This window comes from Bombus vancouverensis, chromosome 14 (assembly GCF_051014615.1).
Source record: "Bombus vancouverensis nearcticus chromosome 14, iyBomVanc1_principal, whole genome shotgun sequence".
Classification (NCBI taxonomy): domain Eukaryota; kingdom Metazoa; phylum Arthropoda; class Insecta; order Hymenoptera; family Apidae; genus Bombus; species Bombus vancouverensis.
The window spans coordinates 12,262,976-12,276,951 of NC_134924.1; the positions used below are offsets into that span (position 1 = coordinate 12,262,976).

The following is a 13,976-nucleotide window of genomic DNA, read 5'->3' on the forward strand; positions in this document are numbered from 1 at the left end:
TACTCTTTCGCTCCTCTGCTTTCGTTTCCTCTCTCCCTCTCTCTCTTTCGCCTTCTCGTTTTTTACCCCGACTCCCTCTTGCCTCCCTGAAATCAAACGTAGAACCAGTTGGACCGACATAGGTCCCGCGAGTGCGATTCAAACACTCTCACCGTGGCTCCTCTCTGCTACTTTCATCGTCAATGCGATTTTCACTGCTTGTTTCTCGCGGTACGCCCTGTCTCTTCGAGCTATCCGGAAACAATACTCTCCCGGAGAATACGCTTGAAATGATACGAAATTGTTACAATGTTACACCAAGTGTTTTACAAATATTTATAATAAATTTTATCAAACGGTATTGCACATAATTAACGATACCGATCCTTTAAAGAAGATATCAAAGAAGAAATGTTCCAGAAAGGGCAAGGTCCACGTGCACGCGAGACGCGACTTGATCCAAAACGGCTGAGCAAGCAGGCCGTGCGAGCATCGTCGCAGCCAGCTATGCAGAAATCCGCGTTTTTCTTCTCTTCTTCGTGGTTCGCCAATGTTCCGCCAATGTTCCGCCGATATACCGTCTCCTCCTTCGTGGAGGACTAGAAAGCGAAAATATTGACTCTGTCAGCCGGTCGGTTCAACGTATAACGCGAAAGAGAAGCGGCCGCTGGAAGGCGGTACAAATTAGGGGCGGATATCGTATTGTTTTGGAACAATGTCAGAGGGATTAGCCAGTCCGTACACATCGAGCGTCCACGTGAAAACGCTCCGTTTCGTTCCCCTTCCAACATCGTTACAATTGTACCGACACGGCTATACCGATTTATCCTGGAGAAGCCGGGAAAATAACAAAGGATCCGTCTTTCCAGTTGAAACTTCTCGCAGACGTGGCACACGACGAGGTCTGCTCTGCTTGTAATCGAGAAGGGATGACGATCAGCGATTCCGTCGTCGTTATCGGCGATGAATAATTAATGTCGTTAATGAATTAAAGATCACCGTGGGTTAAAGAAAGCCAGCGATTGACTGGTTGGCTCGTTAAATATTGGCTGCATCTTGCACAGCTTCGCCAACGTGTATTGATTTCGTCGCGTCTCTGACTAGGTGTATAAATAATTTCTAATTTGAAGAACGAATACGTTCCCTGAAATATCACATTGTTAACCTGAAAATTAATTTGAAAAGATTTTATAACAACTTCCACCAAATTGATGACAATTGATAAGATAAGACAATTGATAATATTATGAGGTGTATTGTGTTGTCCGTGATACTTATAGCCGTGCTGTAGATGTCGCTGATGGGGGTTACTGCTATTTTTCTTCTAATTTAGGATGCGTGAAAGAAAAATCGCGGACTCCGGTTGCCGGGATTTGAACACCCGGGTCCCGAACGTTCGTAACCTAAGGCGCTAACCACTGCGCTACATATATATCACATATATATGTCGGAGATGAAAGAACACCGGAGCCTTTGGAATTTTGGATAATCCCGCAACATTGTAATCTAGAGTCTACTATAGCTGTAATTAGACAATTGTAGTTATTCAATCCGATTGTAATTGTTCGCGAGTTGTGATAATGAGCTTGGGCTCGAGGCGACAGCCAGTCGCCGAACGTAGCCGCGGTCACGGGATGAACGCTTTGTCTAACAAAGGTATGGAGTAATTCTATAGCTCTCCTTAAAAGAAATATTTGTAGCGGCACGCGACAGTAAACATTCCAACGGTTTCTGTCCCGTGGCTCGCCACGGGACAGACCCTATTCTTCGAGCAAGATGATGATGTCAGATGTCGATGCGTCTCCGGAGTACATGTTCAGCTAGCCTGAGGGCCCGTCATAAATCTTAGAATTTAGTTGACTAAAGTCCTTCGAACAAACAGTCTTTGTCCCAGCTACGGGAAGATAGGAGAGACCTATTTTTCAACGAACGGCGTCTCCCACTAGCAACTTTCCCTCGAGGGCGGCTAGCATCTTTTTCTAATCACCGATATGGCGATTGACCAATTAGCAGCAACGCCAAATTCCTTCACCTTCTGAACGAAGGGTATCCTCGACGAATCCGATTATCTCGTGTCCTCAGACACACCCCATCATAGTTTTCCTCTGCAGCATCATCGCGACGGAGAGTCATTCTCTCGTGAGGTCGTATTAGCGAGTAGTTACTTAGAGTCTGTACGCTCGGTGGATATTCCACGTTTTCGCAAAGAGTCCGACTTAGATTTTTGTGAGCACGTACATCTATCATCCCGTTGACCGCGGATTCGTTATTGGACCTAAGACCAATATCACTAGTATCGCGAGTGTCCAACCGCCGCGGTTGATTGTCGAGTCGGTAGCATCCATACTCGTATTAACAGACCGATCGTTATAACACGACGATGGCCGATTCCAATGAAGATTCATCGAACGCCCACAACCTTATTCCTGACCCCTCTCCGACATATATAATCATATATATATTATATATGATTACGTAGATTGATATTTAATAGTACCTAATCGATAAATAAGTAAAATAGAAAGAAGAACGATTGGATGAAATTTCTTTTTCCTTATCAGAGACACCGATGTGTTAAAGCGGGTGGCAAAGGCGTCAGATAAGGCACCATCGTTGATTGGATCACCGCGAGAAATCGATACCTCAGCCCCCTCTTCTCCGGTTCGGAGCTTCTCCTTCTTCGTTTCAACCTCTGTCTTCGTCGTTCCTCCGAGAGTACACGCTTTCACCCTCCACCTCCTGTCTCTCTCTCTCTCTCTTTTCTGTGTTCCTCCTCGTGGCCGCCGCCGTGGCTGCCTCCAATTTCCCCGTGACGGGCTCCTGGAGGATTCTCGAGTGCCCTCTCATCGCCCTCTGGGCCATCCAACCGAGCTCTGTCCGGCAGTCTCCATGCCAACACCCGCTCGATAAATTTATTGGTCGCCTCTGACACGAGTGCTTCTGCATACTTCTTTCTCCTTCTCTCTGGTACTTCGTCTTATAACGTCATCTCTGTCACGCTCGGATACACCGTTCTTGCAAGTAGGGATATTTTCTTGGCCGATGCTCAGCCACGGGACCTCGCGAAATGTCACGCGACTCTTGCATTTCGGCTTACCCTATTAACGCTGAGCTCATCTCCTCGACTGTTAACAACCGCTTTGAGCTTTGTTTCTTTCCGACGAAAGAGGATTAGTTTTCGATTGTTGGCGCTCGATTATTATTTTTAGCTGTCGGAAAAAATCTCTAGTTATGAGCAGTTATGGGCAACTTAGAGATATATACTTAGATGTCGTAAGCATTCTATAGGAGTAGATACGTATTTTGAATCTCATGCTGCGATAGTCATTTGTAAATTGATACGTCAAATTTCTCATTCGGATTAGATCTCATCGAACAAGTTGAGTATAGTACGGACGATGGAATAGTTCCGAATTGATACCGTGCGGCTGAGAATCACGTGACCTCGAGCTCCAATATGTCTGAAATTACCGTAAACTTTAACGCCTGATCAATTTTACGATCTGGTTATTACCTGTTTCATATGTTCTCCAACATTCGACAAAATTTAGCGAAACATAGAAATTCAAACTTTTCGAAATATGCAGTCAAAGACGCAGCGATATAATCCACAGTACCAGGAAGCACGTACAAAACGTTCGTTAATCACGATCGAACGATGCAATCGTCGTCTAAGCCGGCGCGCAATTAAACGGCCGGCGAATTACGGTGGAGCCTGAATTGGTGGCTACTCCGCAGCTTGGTATTGGATCTCGCCTGTGGATGGGACTCGAATCAATCCGGTTCCCCCTTTGCGAAATTGTAAATAAATTAGGAGCTACGCGATCGCGAGAGTCAACACGTTACTTGCGCGCGACCGATCCCTACCTCGTCTTTACCTCCCCCTTGTTCGTACGTGTGCGCCCGCTGCGTGGCGCCACACACGCGTGCCTGTGTACCGCTGCTTGCCGGTGCGCATGCGCGAACCGAGCGAGCTCATTCACCACGGTGGGCGTGCATTGCACGAAGCGGACGAAGATAGACAAGGTACGAGGGTTAGGTTTGCGGAGAGCTGGAAAGAGAAAGGGTCGAGGGTCGGGAGGAGCACATAGACGAGGGACCAACACACCGTCGTTGCGTTTATTAACGCACGTTGCACGGTGGGGTTTGCTGGCACAGCATCGGCTGTGCGGCAACCAGCCAGGCAGGGTCAAGTGTTTCTCTCCGTCCTTCTTCGATCTTCGCCCTTTTCCGTTTCCCCTCCCCCTCAGCCTCCCCGCCGACCGCTGTGTCCCACCTTCCCGCGCGCACCTTCCCCTACCCATGACTCTGTACCCCCACCGTTTCCCCGCAACCCCCTACGGGTTCTACGGTCGCCTCGACCGAAGCTGAAATATCCGGAGAACGAAACGCGGTTGCTCGCAGGTCCAACTTTTCTCCTTATGCGCGTTACGTTTCCGTCTTCCACCCCTTTTTGTTCGTCGTTGACGATTATTAATTCGCGATAAATAATCAATCACGACGGAACTTTGAAATTTCGAAAAGGCACGATATAAAGGTATTGCGAGAATTGCAAAATATTCAGAAGCTCACGTTCCTAAAAATGTTTGCGGTAATCAGCGCGGGCTTGTAAATATTCGATGCGCGTTCGAACGATAATTAGGAAACCGCGGTACGTCGAAAATCTCGTTGGGAATTTTAGTAATAATTACGAGGCGACGATCACAGGATAAATCGGCCGAAATCTCAACGTGGATTTCGATAACAATCGACGGGCCGTGAATGCATTGGCAAACGTCCAACGATGCGACGCGGATTCCGATAATCATCGATGGACGCGCCATAAAACGTTCCAAATCGCGATGCAGATTTCGCCAATGTGAATTTCGATAATCGTAAAATCGTAAAATCGTATTTCGTAAAATATCAAAAATTCCGAAAATTAACGAGTATTGTGCAATACAAAAAATGGCTATCGATAAATGAATTTAGTCGTTCGGAAGTTACAATGATCTGTTCCACAAATTCGAAAGTTACAAGGAGCGATGAAAAATAATGTTACGAACATTATCTTTGTCTAATTTATCTCGAAACTTACTAATTTCAATAATAACGAAAAAAGTAAAGTCGATCAGTTCGAATTCCAAAAGGTTTAACAATTCTGGATAGAATAATTCCGAAATTATCTTATAAAATATTGAGAAATTCCCTAATGGCTGTAAAACGATATACGATACGATAACTTTGATACACAAATTAACCCTAAAAAGAGCTATACGTCGATGGATGAACCAGCAAGGACGGTAGCTGGTTTGCCCAGCGAAAGAGAGAGGAGAAGGTTGTACGTATTTTCCTCTCGTGCGAATCACCGCGGTCGACAGAAACAGGGAAACGGAGTTGAACCACGAAGAGAGGAAGAAAGTAAAAGTCGTCCGCAGAAGGGGGAAGGGGTAAACGTGTCTCCTTTCTCGTTTCGTTTCGTTTCGTTTCGCCGAGGCAGGCAGGCAGGCAGGCAGGCAGGCAGGCTCGTCGAGGCGCTAGAAGGGCCGGCGTTCGAGGGCCTCCATTACCGACGACTAAAAAAGAGGAACAGGAAAACGCTAAGAGAAAAAGAGGAAGAGGGTAGAAGGCCAGGGGGCGTGGGGTAGGGGAAATCTTGAGTTGCACCCGGCTCGTTTCTTCTTTTCCACGGCTCTGGCAAAGGCGAGAATGAATGCGTGCAAACGGCAAAGGGCGGAAGAAGAAAGGGAAGAACCATGACGAAAGAACGGAAAAGAGGAAGGAGAAGGACGGAGACGGAGAAGAAGAAGAAGAAGAAGAAGAAGAAGGAGGAGGAGGGGAAGAAGTTGAAATCGCCAGCACGCGAGAGAGGTACCGGCGAGAAAAGAGGAAGCTGAAGGAGGCAACGGAGAGGACCATATACAGAAAAAGAGAAGAAGGAAGAAAGCGGTCGGAGGAATTACCGGTTCGTTGGCTAACTGGCTTCATAGAAGAAAAACCTCTTTATATCTCGCGCGCACGCACGTAAGCTGGTAGCGTGGCTGAAAAACGCGCCTTTAAGCCTCGAGTTTCATCGAATACACCCCGTGTACGAGTGGTACGCGGAACAAAGCCACCGGAAATCGCCCGAGTGGTACTCTGGCCTGCCTGGCGCCATCTTGTACACGGCTACCAGCCACGATGGGGAACGCACGCTCTTTACTCCCTCATTGTTCTTGTCGTCAGGTAGTTGCGCCACATTCGGATGGAACATCTCCCACCTTCCTTCTTCTCTTTCCCTCTGTTTTTTACTTTGTTGTACCCTTCTCTCTTGCCAGATGCCTTGAGACAAGTGACGGAGGAGCGCCGAAATTGTGACCACTTTGATGTCGAGACTCTGTTGTTCGGAGGCCGGAGATGATGTTACGCGGAGACGCGAGTTCTCGGTGCTCGTTAGAGATTCTGATGGAGCTGATTGTTGGATACGTTGTTAATTAGAGGAGATATAACTTGCTATTATCCCTGTTAAGTTTGGCCCGCTGTAGACTGAGCTGTCAATCTCTCGACGTTGCACTCGAGCCTTCAATTCGACAAAAAATTCTTGTAGTTTACCATTTGATACTTGCCTTGGTATTGGTAATACAAGGTATTTTAGGTTTCACTTACTATTCGGTAACTTTCTTCCATTCCGAATTCTATTTATCATACGCCTTCGAGATCTATGCCGATTCGAAAGTTGCCAATACGCCAACCTTGACCGTCCCGTTTTCCCTTTTTCTTTTTAAATATCGAAATCGCTATCCGTTCTTCTTGCGCAAACATTATTCCTCTCAAGCAGTTGGGTTAGGTGGGTGTAGGTAAACATTGTATAGCACGTGTAAGTAGAAGGTAAGCTAAAGCTAAATAAGCGTCTTCTGCTTCCTCTTCGTCCGTCTTCTCGCTCTTTCTCTATCTTTTTTTCTTTCTCTTTTTCTTTTTTTTTTTTTTCGTGCTCCGATACACGCCAGCAGGAGCGTGTACGAAGTGTCTCTTACCAGCACTGGTGCCTTTTCATTCGAGTTAGTCGGTTGGTCTCGCCTCTAGAGGAAAGCGGAGGCTAAAGGGTTTCGATTTCCGTGCCGCGGCCGTACAAGTCTTTTTCACTTTCATCCGCCGCAGAGAAAATTTATACGCGCCTCGAATTCACTGGCACGCCTTTAATTTCTAATTCTTCGAACGGAAACGCCGGGTAACCGGTCGCCTCTGATTCGTCGCCTGCGAAAATCATCTCTCCGGTTTACACGCCGCGTCACCTGCAATCAAGATACCGTCGATATCTTTCACGATGCGCAAAATCGCGATATTCAAACTATATATACGCTCTATCGAACTTGTCGAAGACAGCGAAAGAGCGGAATACGAAATTTCGCCAAACATTTATCCAGCATTTTCGTTACTAGTTGGATCAGAGTTCCAGAATTTTACTTCGAATCTTGTCGTTGCACGAGAGATCAAATATTTAATGCTCTATCCCGGATCTCTTTGTCGCAAGGAAGATTATAGTTCGGAGTGCTAGAGCGTAAAATCGTAGGCAACGGTTGGCTTTCGGTTGAAAGTTCCACTTGCGTTTCTATGGGAACTGTGAACGATAGATTCGGTTTTAGCGGAAAACTTTGGCAAAATCTTCGACGCTGTCGATACGACGAACGAAAAACGACAACGAGAAGGGAAATTATGGGGCTGGATAGTCGAGGGGGGTTTCGGGGAACGACGGGGTCGGTCGGGAAAGTGTAATTTCAGTTTGAAACAGGAACGGGAGAGGCCGACCCACATCGAGGCTTCGAGTGTTTGTATTGCTGACGCGGCGATCCAATCCAATCCAATACCCATGGCGGATAGGCAACACACAGTGCATATACTATCTACGTATGAACGTATCTCCCTCTCTTTCTCTCCCTTCTTCCTCCTCCCCCTCGCCCTGTCGCTTTCCCGTCTGCTTCCCAATACAATTTCGCGGGGTTCGCGTCGAGCAGGCGGAGCCTTCATTTTGTAATTAATTGTCCGCCATTTTAACATCGGAAAATCATTTTTTCCTCGGCGACCACGACTTCCCAATTAAATCACCAGCCATACATGGATTCTCCCGTTGTTTCTGGCACGAAGAACGGTGTCGGCGATGAAACATCGCAGAGATTCAGATGATATTGTTTGGTGATTTCAATATAGACGATGTCTACCATCTTGTATATTTTTAACGCTTTACCTGAAACACGATAATATTCGAGGTATCATGGAGAAACATTGACTGTTAATAACAAAAGATTTATCGAATCACTCCGGTATCACAGTCTCTTGCAAAACGATTTCTTTCTTGCAAGTAGCGTCCAATCTGTGTCCGTGTACGATCGCCAAAGTTAGATCGTACGAATTAGAGGTTTCGTCTCGTAAATCCAAGAGCGATCCAGTTACTTCGATGTCTATCGAAAAAACTGGAATTCCAGCGTCGTTATATTTACGCGATTGGAAGAAAGAATCTTGGCGCATGAATCGAAGAAGCGAACGTGGCTCCTATGGAAACAGAGAAATTAATACCCGTGGCGAAATTCAGCATAGAGCCGTCTAATTAAATACCTGAGCGTGGCAACGATCGCGACCCTCGGGATAGGGTTGAAGCGGTTAGCCGGGGCTGCATGCGTGCTAGTCGGCTGCTATTATCATAAACGCAACAATAACGAGGGATGATCCGACGTGTAAACTGTTAAACCCTCCTCCCCCTTGGCTCTTTTTTCGGCGAGGGTGAGGATTACCGTGGGGGCCCATCGAACCACGTTCCCGGGGCTGGAATCCACAGGGGATGTTATTGTTGCCGCAGAGAGCGAGAGAAAGCGGTCGTCGAGCTGCTGGAAATAGACACAGTGTAGGGACTCTGTAACTGTTAGGCTAGAAATCTACGGGACCATGCCGTTCAACCCTCGATAATATTGACGGTATTTGCCGCCTCCTATTACGAGCTCGATTGAACCAAACTATACGATTATCATGCGTCACTGATAGTCTCTCCAGACTGGGTCCTGAGACTATGGGGAGAAGGGTGACCTTTGTTGCAGGGTTTGAGCATCTCGATGATAATTTCTTAAAACGATGAGAGGTTGGCGAATCTTTTTGTCGAAGCGTGTTCGTTTACAGATCTGCAAATAGGAGTATCTAACGGTGTAAAAACGAATTATACAAAGTAGTTGACATTGACCAGAGAATGGCTACTACTCACAGGAAAGGTCACTCGAGTGATTGTCTAGCGGACAGAGCTCCAAGAATAATTTACTCTGTAACATATTATAATAGAATTAACATATATTCTTTAGCTAAAATTATTTATTTATTTATTTATTTATCGTACAGGAAAGTATTCCGGCTAGAGTACAAACTGAAAGTATATAATGAATAATTAATTCTGCAGTTTGGAAAAATAGATAGAAAAAAGAAAAAAATAGATAAATAGTGGACATGTTCAAATCATTACTGAAAAAAATCGCGGCTTCGCACATCCGGTTAATAGGATCACAGATAAACGAGTTGAAACGTATCTCTGTACCAGAAAAGGGTCACGAGGGTCTTAATGGGCTGCGGACAACAACAAAGTTAAGCCTATTCCTGATAATATTTAATATGGTAATTGCTATGATCAGCGATTGCCATCTTCTATCCTGCATGCCGAAAACTTAAGGAAACGCGATGTCCGACCAATGCGCGATACAGCAGCCCAAAGGTGTTAGAGTATGTAAATTTCGCGGTGCATCGTCTAAGAAAACCGTGGCCTTCATACCCTCCTAACAGAATCCCTGAATGCGAGAGACGAAGTAAACGAGGAGCGTGATAAGGTCACCGAAATCGCGTATCCAAACGATTCCGCGAAGGTCTCATGAGAAAACACTTATCATAACTCAATGACACGCCGTTGACCACGCACCAATGCACGAAATTATCAAATTCATATTGCGTTAAGAAAGTTTTCCATGCATCGGGAAAAGAACGATCGAAGATTAACCATATCACGCGAGAAAGCATAAAGCTGCAACGCTTGAGCAAAATTGTGACGATACCGCCAGCACCTTCCGATATTTTAGAATTACAAATAGTAAAAATATCCTCAATACCGATACCAAAGTTGGATAGGTGTATGCAACGATTAAAGGAAAAGTGTGAACGGACTACAAGCGGAGAAGCATAGACCAGTGCGAAATATGACAATTTATCGGATATCACTGACTCTAACGATAGAATCATTATCCGGAAACATATCGCTAACGATTCCAAGAGATTGCCGTTAATTATCGACAAAGCTCCAGTAATAATAGCTCTAGTAATAATCTTCGATACGAAGTATACGGAACAAACAAGATAATCTTTATACCGATTTGTACGTTTACGAATACGATGAGCTTTTCTTCTTCCGATGAATGACTTTAATAAGATTCATTTTATACATTCTTTTTGCCAATATATATGACATAATACAAGTGGCTACGTATATAAGAAAGAAACCGCATCATTAGGGTCAAGATTCGATAGTGCGTCGTCCCAAATAATAGAGTTGAAATAATCGCACATTGCCAAGTAGTGGTCACGTCTGAACTATATTTGTATCGTTCGTTATTTAACAGCGGCCGAGACGATACGTTCAAACGGAGATCGAGGATCATACATTACGAGATACACAAATTTTAAGTTTTATCTAAAGATCGATACACTAAATAACAAGTTGCGCGAGAGTCTTACGGAGGGTAGTGCTTTCCAGTTGAACGGTTTAATCGTGGACAGTTCCGAGAAACAGTCTTTAAGCAGAATAAGTGGATCGATGGTCCCTTGGTTAAATACATTCATAGCAGACAACGAGCGACGCTCGCACGTGGAATACATGAATACGAAATCCTGGAACTTCATTACCGGAAGGTTACGTGAGTCTGCCAAGTCGCGGAACGCTCAAATGATACTTGCACGATGCGACCCATCGACCATGGGGGGCACACAGTCAACCACGTTTCATCGACGGCTGCACAACTCCTCCGCGGGTAGCTTATAATCAATTCAATTAAAATTGATTTCCACTCATCACGATACATCAAACAAAACGGGCCGTTGGTCCCCCCTTCTCTCTCTCTCTCTCTCTCTCTCTCGCTTCTTTTTTCAATGCTCTCGCGGCACCGCTCTTATTTCGTACTCCCCCTTGACTACCGTAAAAAGCATGATATCGCGATTCGAAACCGAGTTATAAATATTCAACGGGAGTCAAAGATGGGGCCGGGCGAGTAGTTAGAAAAGAGGGGGCGGGGGGTCGCTCGTAACCGTTTTGTTCTTTTGTCAGCGTCGTCGTTATATCGTATACCTTCAATTTTTTCTGTCTCTGCGTGGCAGTCGTGTTTACGTGGGCGTGCAACAGCGCGAGGATTCGACGGCTCGCTGCCGTGAACAGACGGTTGAAACGACACGATTCGTGTATAACCGGGGCCTATCCTTCCTTCTCTTTTTCTTCACTCGCGCTGGTACTCGTTCACTCTGGTATACGATGCAGCGTGCGTGCCTGATTTTCCTGTACGCTGATGCACTCGCCGGGGCGAGGCACGCGCCTACACCGAGCGCATTGCCCTTTCGAAAATCCGTTATTAGCATCGAGCCTCCATTATGACGTTTCGTGATGCTGACGAATACTTAGCCCTCGCCGTTCTGTTCTTGCCTTCCGTGTTAGCCGTGGCTATGCACGCGCGTTTACATATTATTCGAGGGAACATGGGACACGCGCCGCCACGCTCCGGACCCTTTCACCTACGCGACTATCGTGCCTCTGTCAGCAGCGTACGTTTCCTCTTTTGTTTTCCGTGTCGACGATAGACGAAGATGCTCGATATGGATTTATTTGTATGGTTACGCTTTCCTGTTGACGCACAGGTTCATCGACTGGAGCAATCAGTAGTTTTGAAGTTGTTCGATGTCCATTTTGTAGAAATTCTGTACGTTTCGACCTGGAACGAGGAGTGTCTGGCTTTTAATTCACTGTCTATTATATTCCAAAACTAACTACTTGTTATTTGATTCACTGTTCAGGTTACCGGAGTACAGACTATCAAGGAAGATACGAGAGTGCAGGATCCAGCCAGTTTCCAATGATGCCTGGTCCATGGGCGAGGAGTTACGGCACGCCCCATAATTATCAACAGTATTCGGAGTACCAGCAAAGAAATAATTACAGCGGCCAACAGTACGGGCGAAACAATTACCACAATCCACAGTACAACAGTTACGGGTCGCAGTACAATCAGCAACGGGTAAGATTTTAATATTTCAATGTTAATGGTTATCCCTGAAAACGATGGAGCGATCGATCAATGAATCTAGAAACATTTCGTTGTTCGAAAATGGATCTTTCTTCATAAATATTCGAATTAAATGAATTTCATTTCGATTAAAAGGTTCGTAAGCAACTAAGTAGCAGAGATTGAAGAATACGCCCATCACGATTTAACAGGATGATGCAGAGGTACGATCAACGACTAATCACGCTTTTTTATGATGTTCTAGAATTATTCTTCTAACTACCAAGGGAATAGTGGAGGAAGCGGGGCAAACAGGGGAGGAGGGTGGGGACGATCGACGTAAACTTTTACTTTGTTCGCTTACGATCGATTAACGTCATCACAGATTTGTAATTTAGGTTTATAAGAAATTCACGTTTCGTTGTAATCATTTAGAATCGTGGAGATATGCTTAAGGCCAGGAATTTATTTCATCGTGGACATGCTATTGCGTTGCTCCTTCTTTACTAGATATCCATAAATTTAGGTATAAATGATGATATAATGAATATGTAATACGTTGACTTCATTCCAGAATTCGTTTCTATACAAAAATTTACGGAAGTTGCGATTAACGCAGGGTATTGTCACCTACATAGCATTTATACGATTAATATAATTTCTTTTTAATTGCAAGGTATATAGTGAACGCATAATATAATCTGTGATGACGATTATTATTTACGACTTAGAGACGTAAAAACGTGTCAACTGTAATTTCACGCGAACTCCAGCGTAAACACACGAAGAAAAGAAAAAAAGAAATGTCTAATAAATTAAATAATCGCTAAAGATTGCGCTTCGACTGCGTAACTTTTATTAGAAGTAGAAGGAGCAATCTGTAAGCGAGCACAATTTGTTAACAGAAATTTCATTGTACAATCAAAACTCGAGTAATCATGTTATGTCGAAACACAGTTCATGCGAATGTTGATAATTAGCGCAATTTAGTCCTTTTTTGTTACGAAAAAGTTCATTCAGATACGCCGGTGAATGAATAAACAAGGATTTTAACGTAAATTTCGATAGAGATTGTTCATCGTTGTCGGAACACGGACCGAATTACATATTTTTTGAATCACAGTAGTATTTATATGTAATCATTGATTATAATACAAAATATTTGATGAAACAGCTGAAACTGTTCGTTCATTTTCTTTAGATCTCGTCCTAACCAAAATATCGAGACTATTTTCACAAACAAAGAGATAATAATAATATCGAAGAAATTGAGAAATATTTTTACACGGGATAGTATTGTGACGAATGTTTTGAAAAATTGTATTGTATCTATTTGACAGATTTCTTCTTTTTCTTTACACCACAGCTTGCACAGATTGCACCGCGTACCCGTCGTTCGTACATATCGTTGGTATACAACTAAGCGAAGAAACTACGTAAAACCTTTTCATTATGATATCATGCACATCACATGTGGTGACTTTTATATTGTATTTACTTGAAGAAAAAAAATATATATGATTTAGTGTTGGCTAAATATCTTCTTTGTTGAATTTCCCGATACGACTGCATGTCCAGAAATCCTTTCGACCAGTCCTTTCTAAAACGAAAAATTCAGTTATTATCATCAGAAGACTTGTAAGATGTTGGTTTTGATGCGAAAAATGAAAAACATTTTGGCATGCTGAAAGGCGTAATCGTGACGAATGGGGTGATGTGATATCACGGTTGAAACCAGGCGGTCCGGGTACA

The 13,976-nt window shown here is 44.4% G+C and overlaps 1 protein-coding gene across 1 annotated transcript in view; it reads left to right on the forward strand.

Annotated features, from left to right (window-relative positions):
• Positions 1 to 13,761, forward strand: part of Rat1 (5'-3' exoribonuclease 2 Rat1) — a 30,306-nt gene extending 16,545 nt beyond the window's left edge. The window contains exons 16-17 of the mRNA XM_033332964.2: positions 12,016 to 12,236; positions 12,490 to 13,761. Of these exons, the coding sequence (XP_033188855.1) occupies positions 12,016 to 12,236; positions 12,490 to 12,567 (299 nt within the window). The 3' untranslated portion in view covers positions 12,568 to 13,761. The remainder of the gene's footprint in view (positions 1 to 12,015; positions 12,237 to 12,489) is intronic.
• The last annotated feature ends 215 nt before the right edge of the window (positions 13,762 to 13,976 follow it).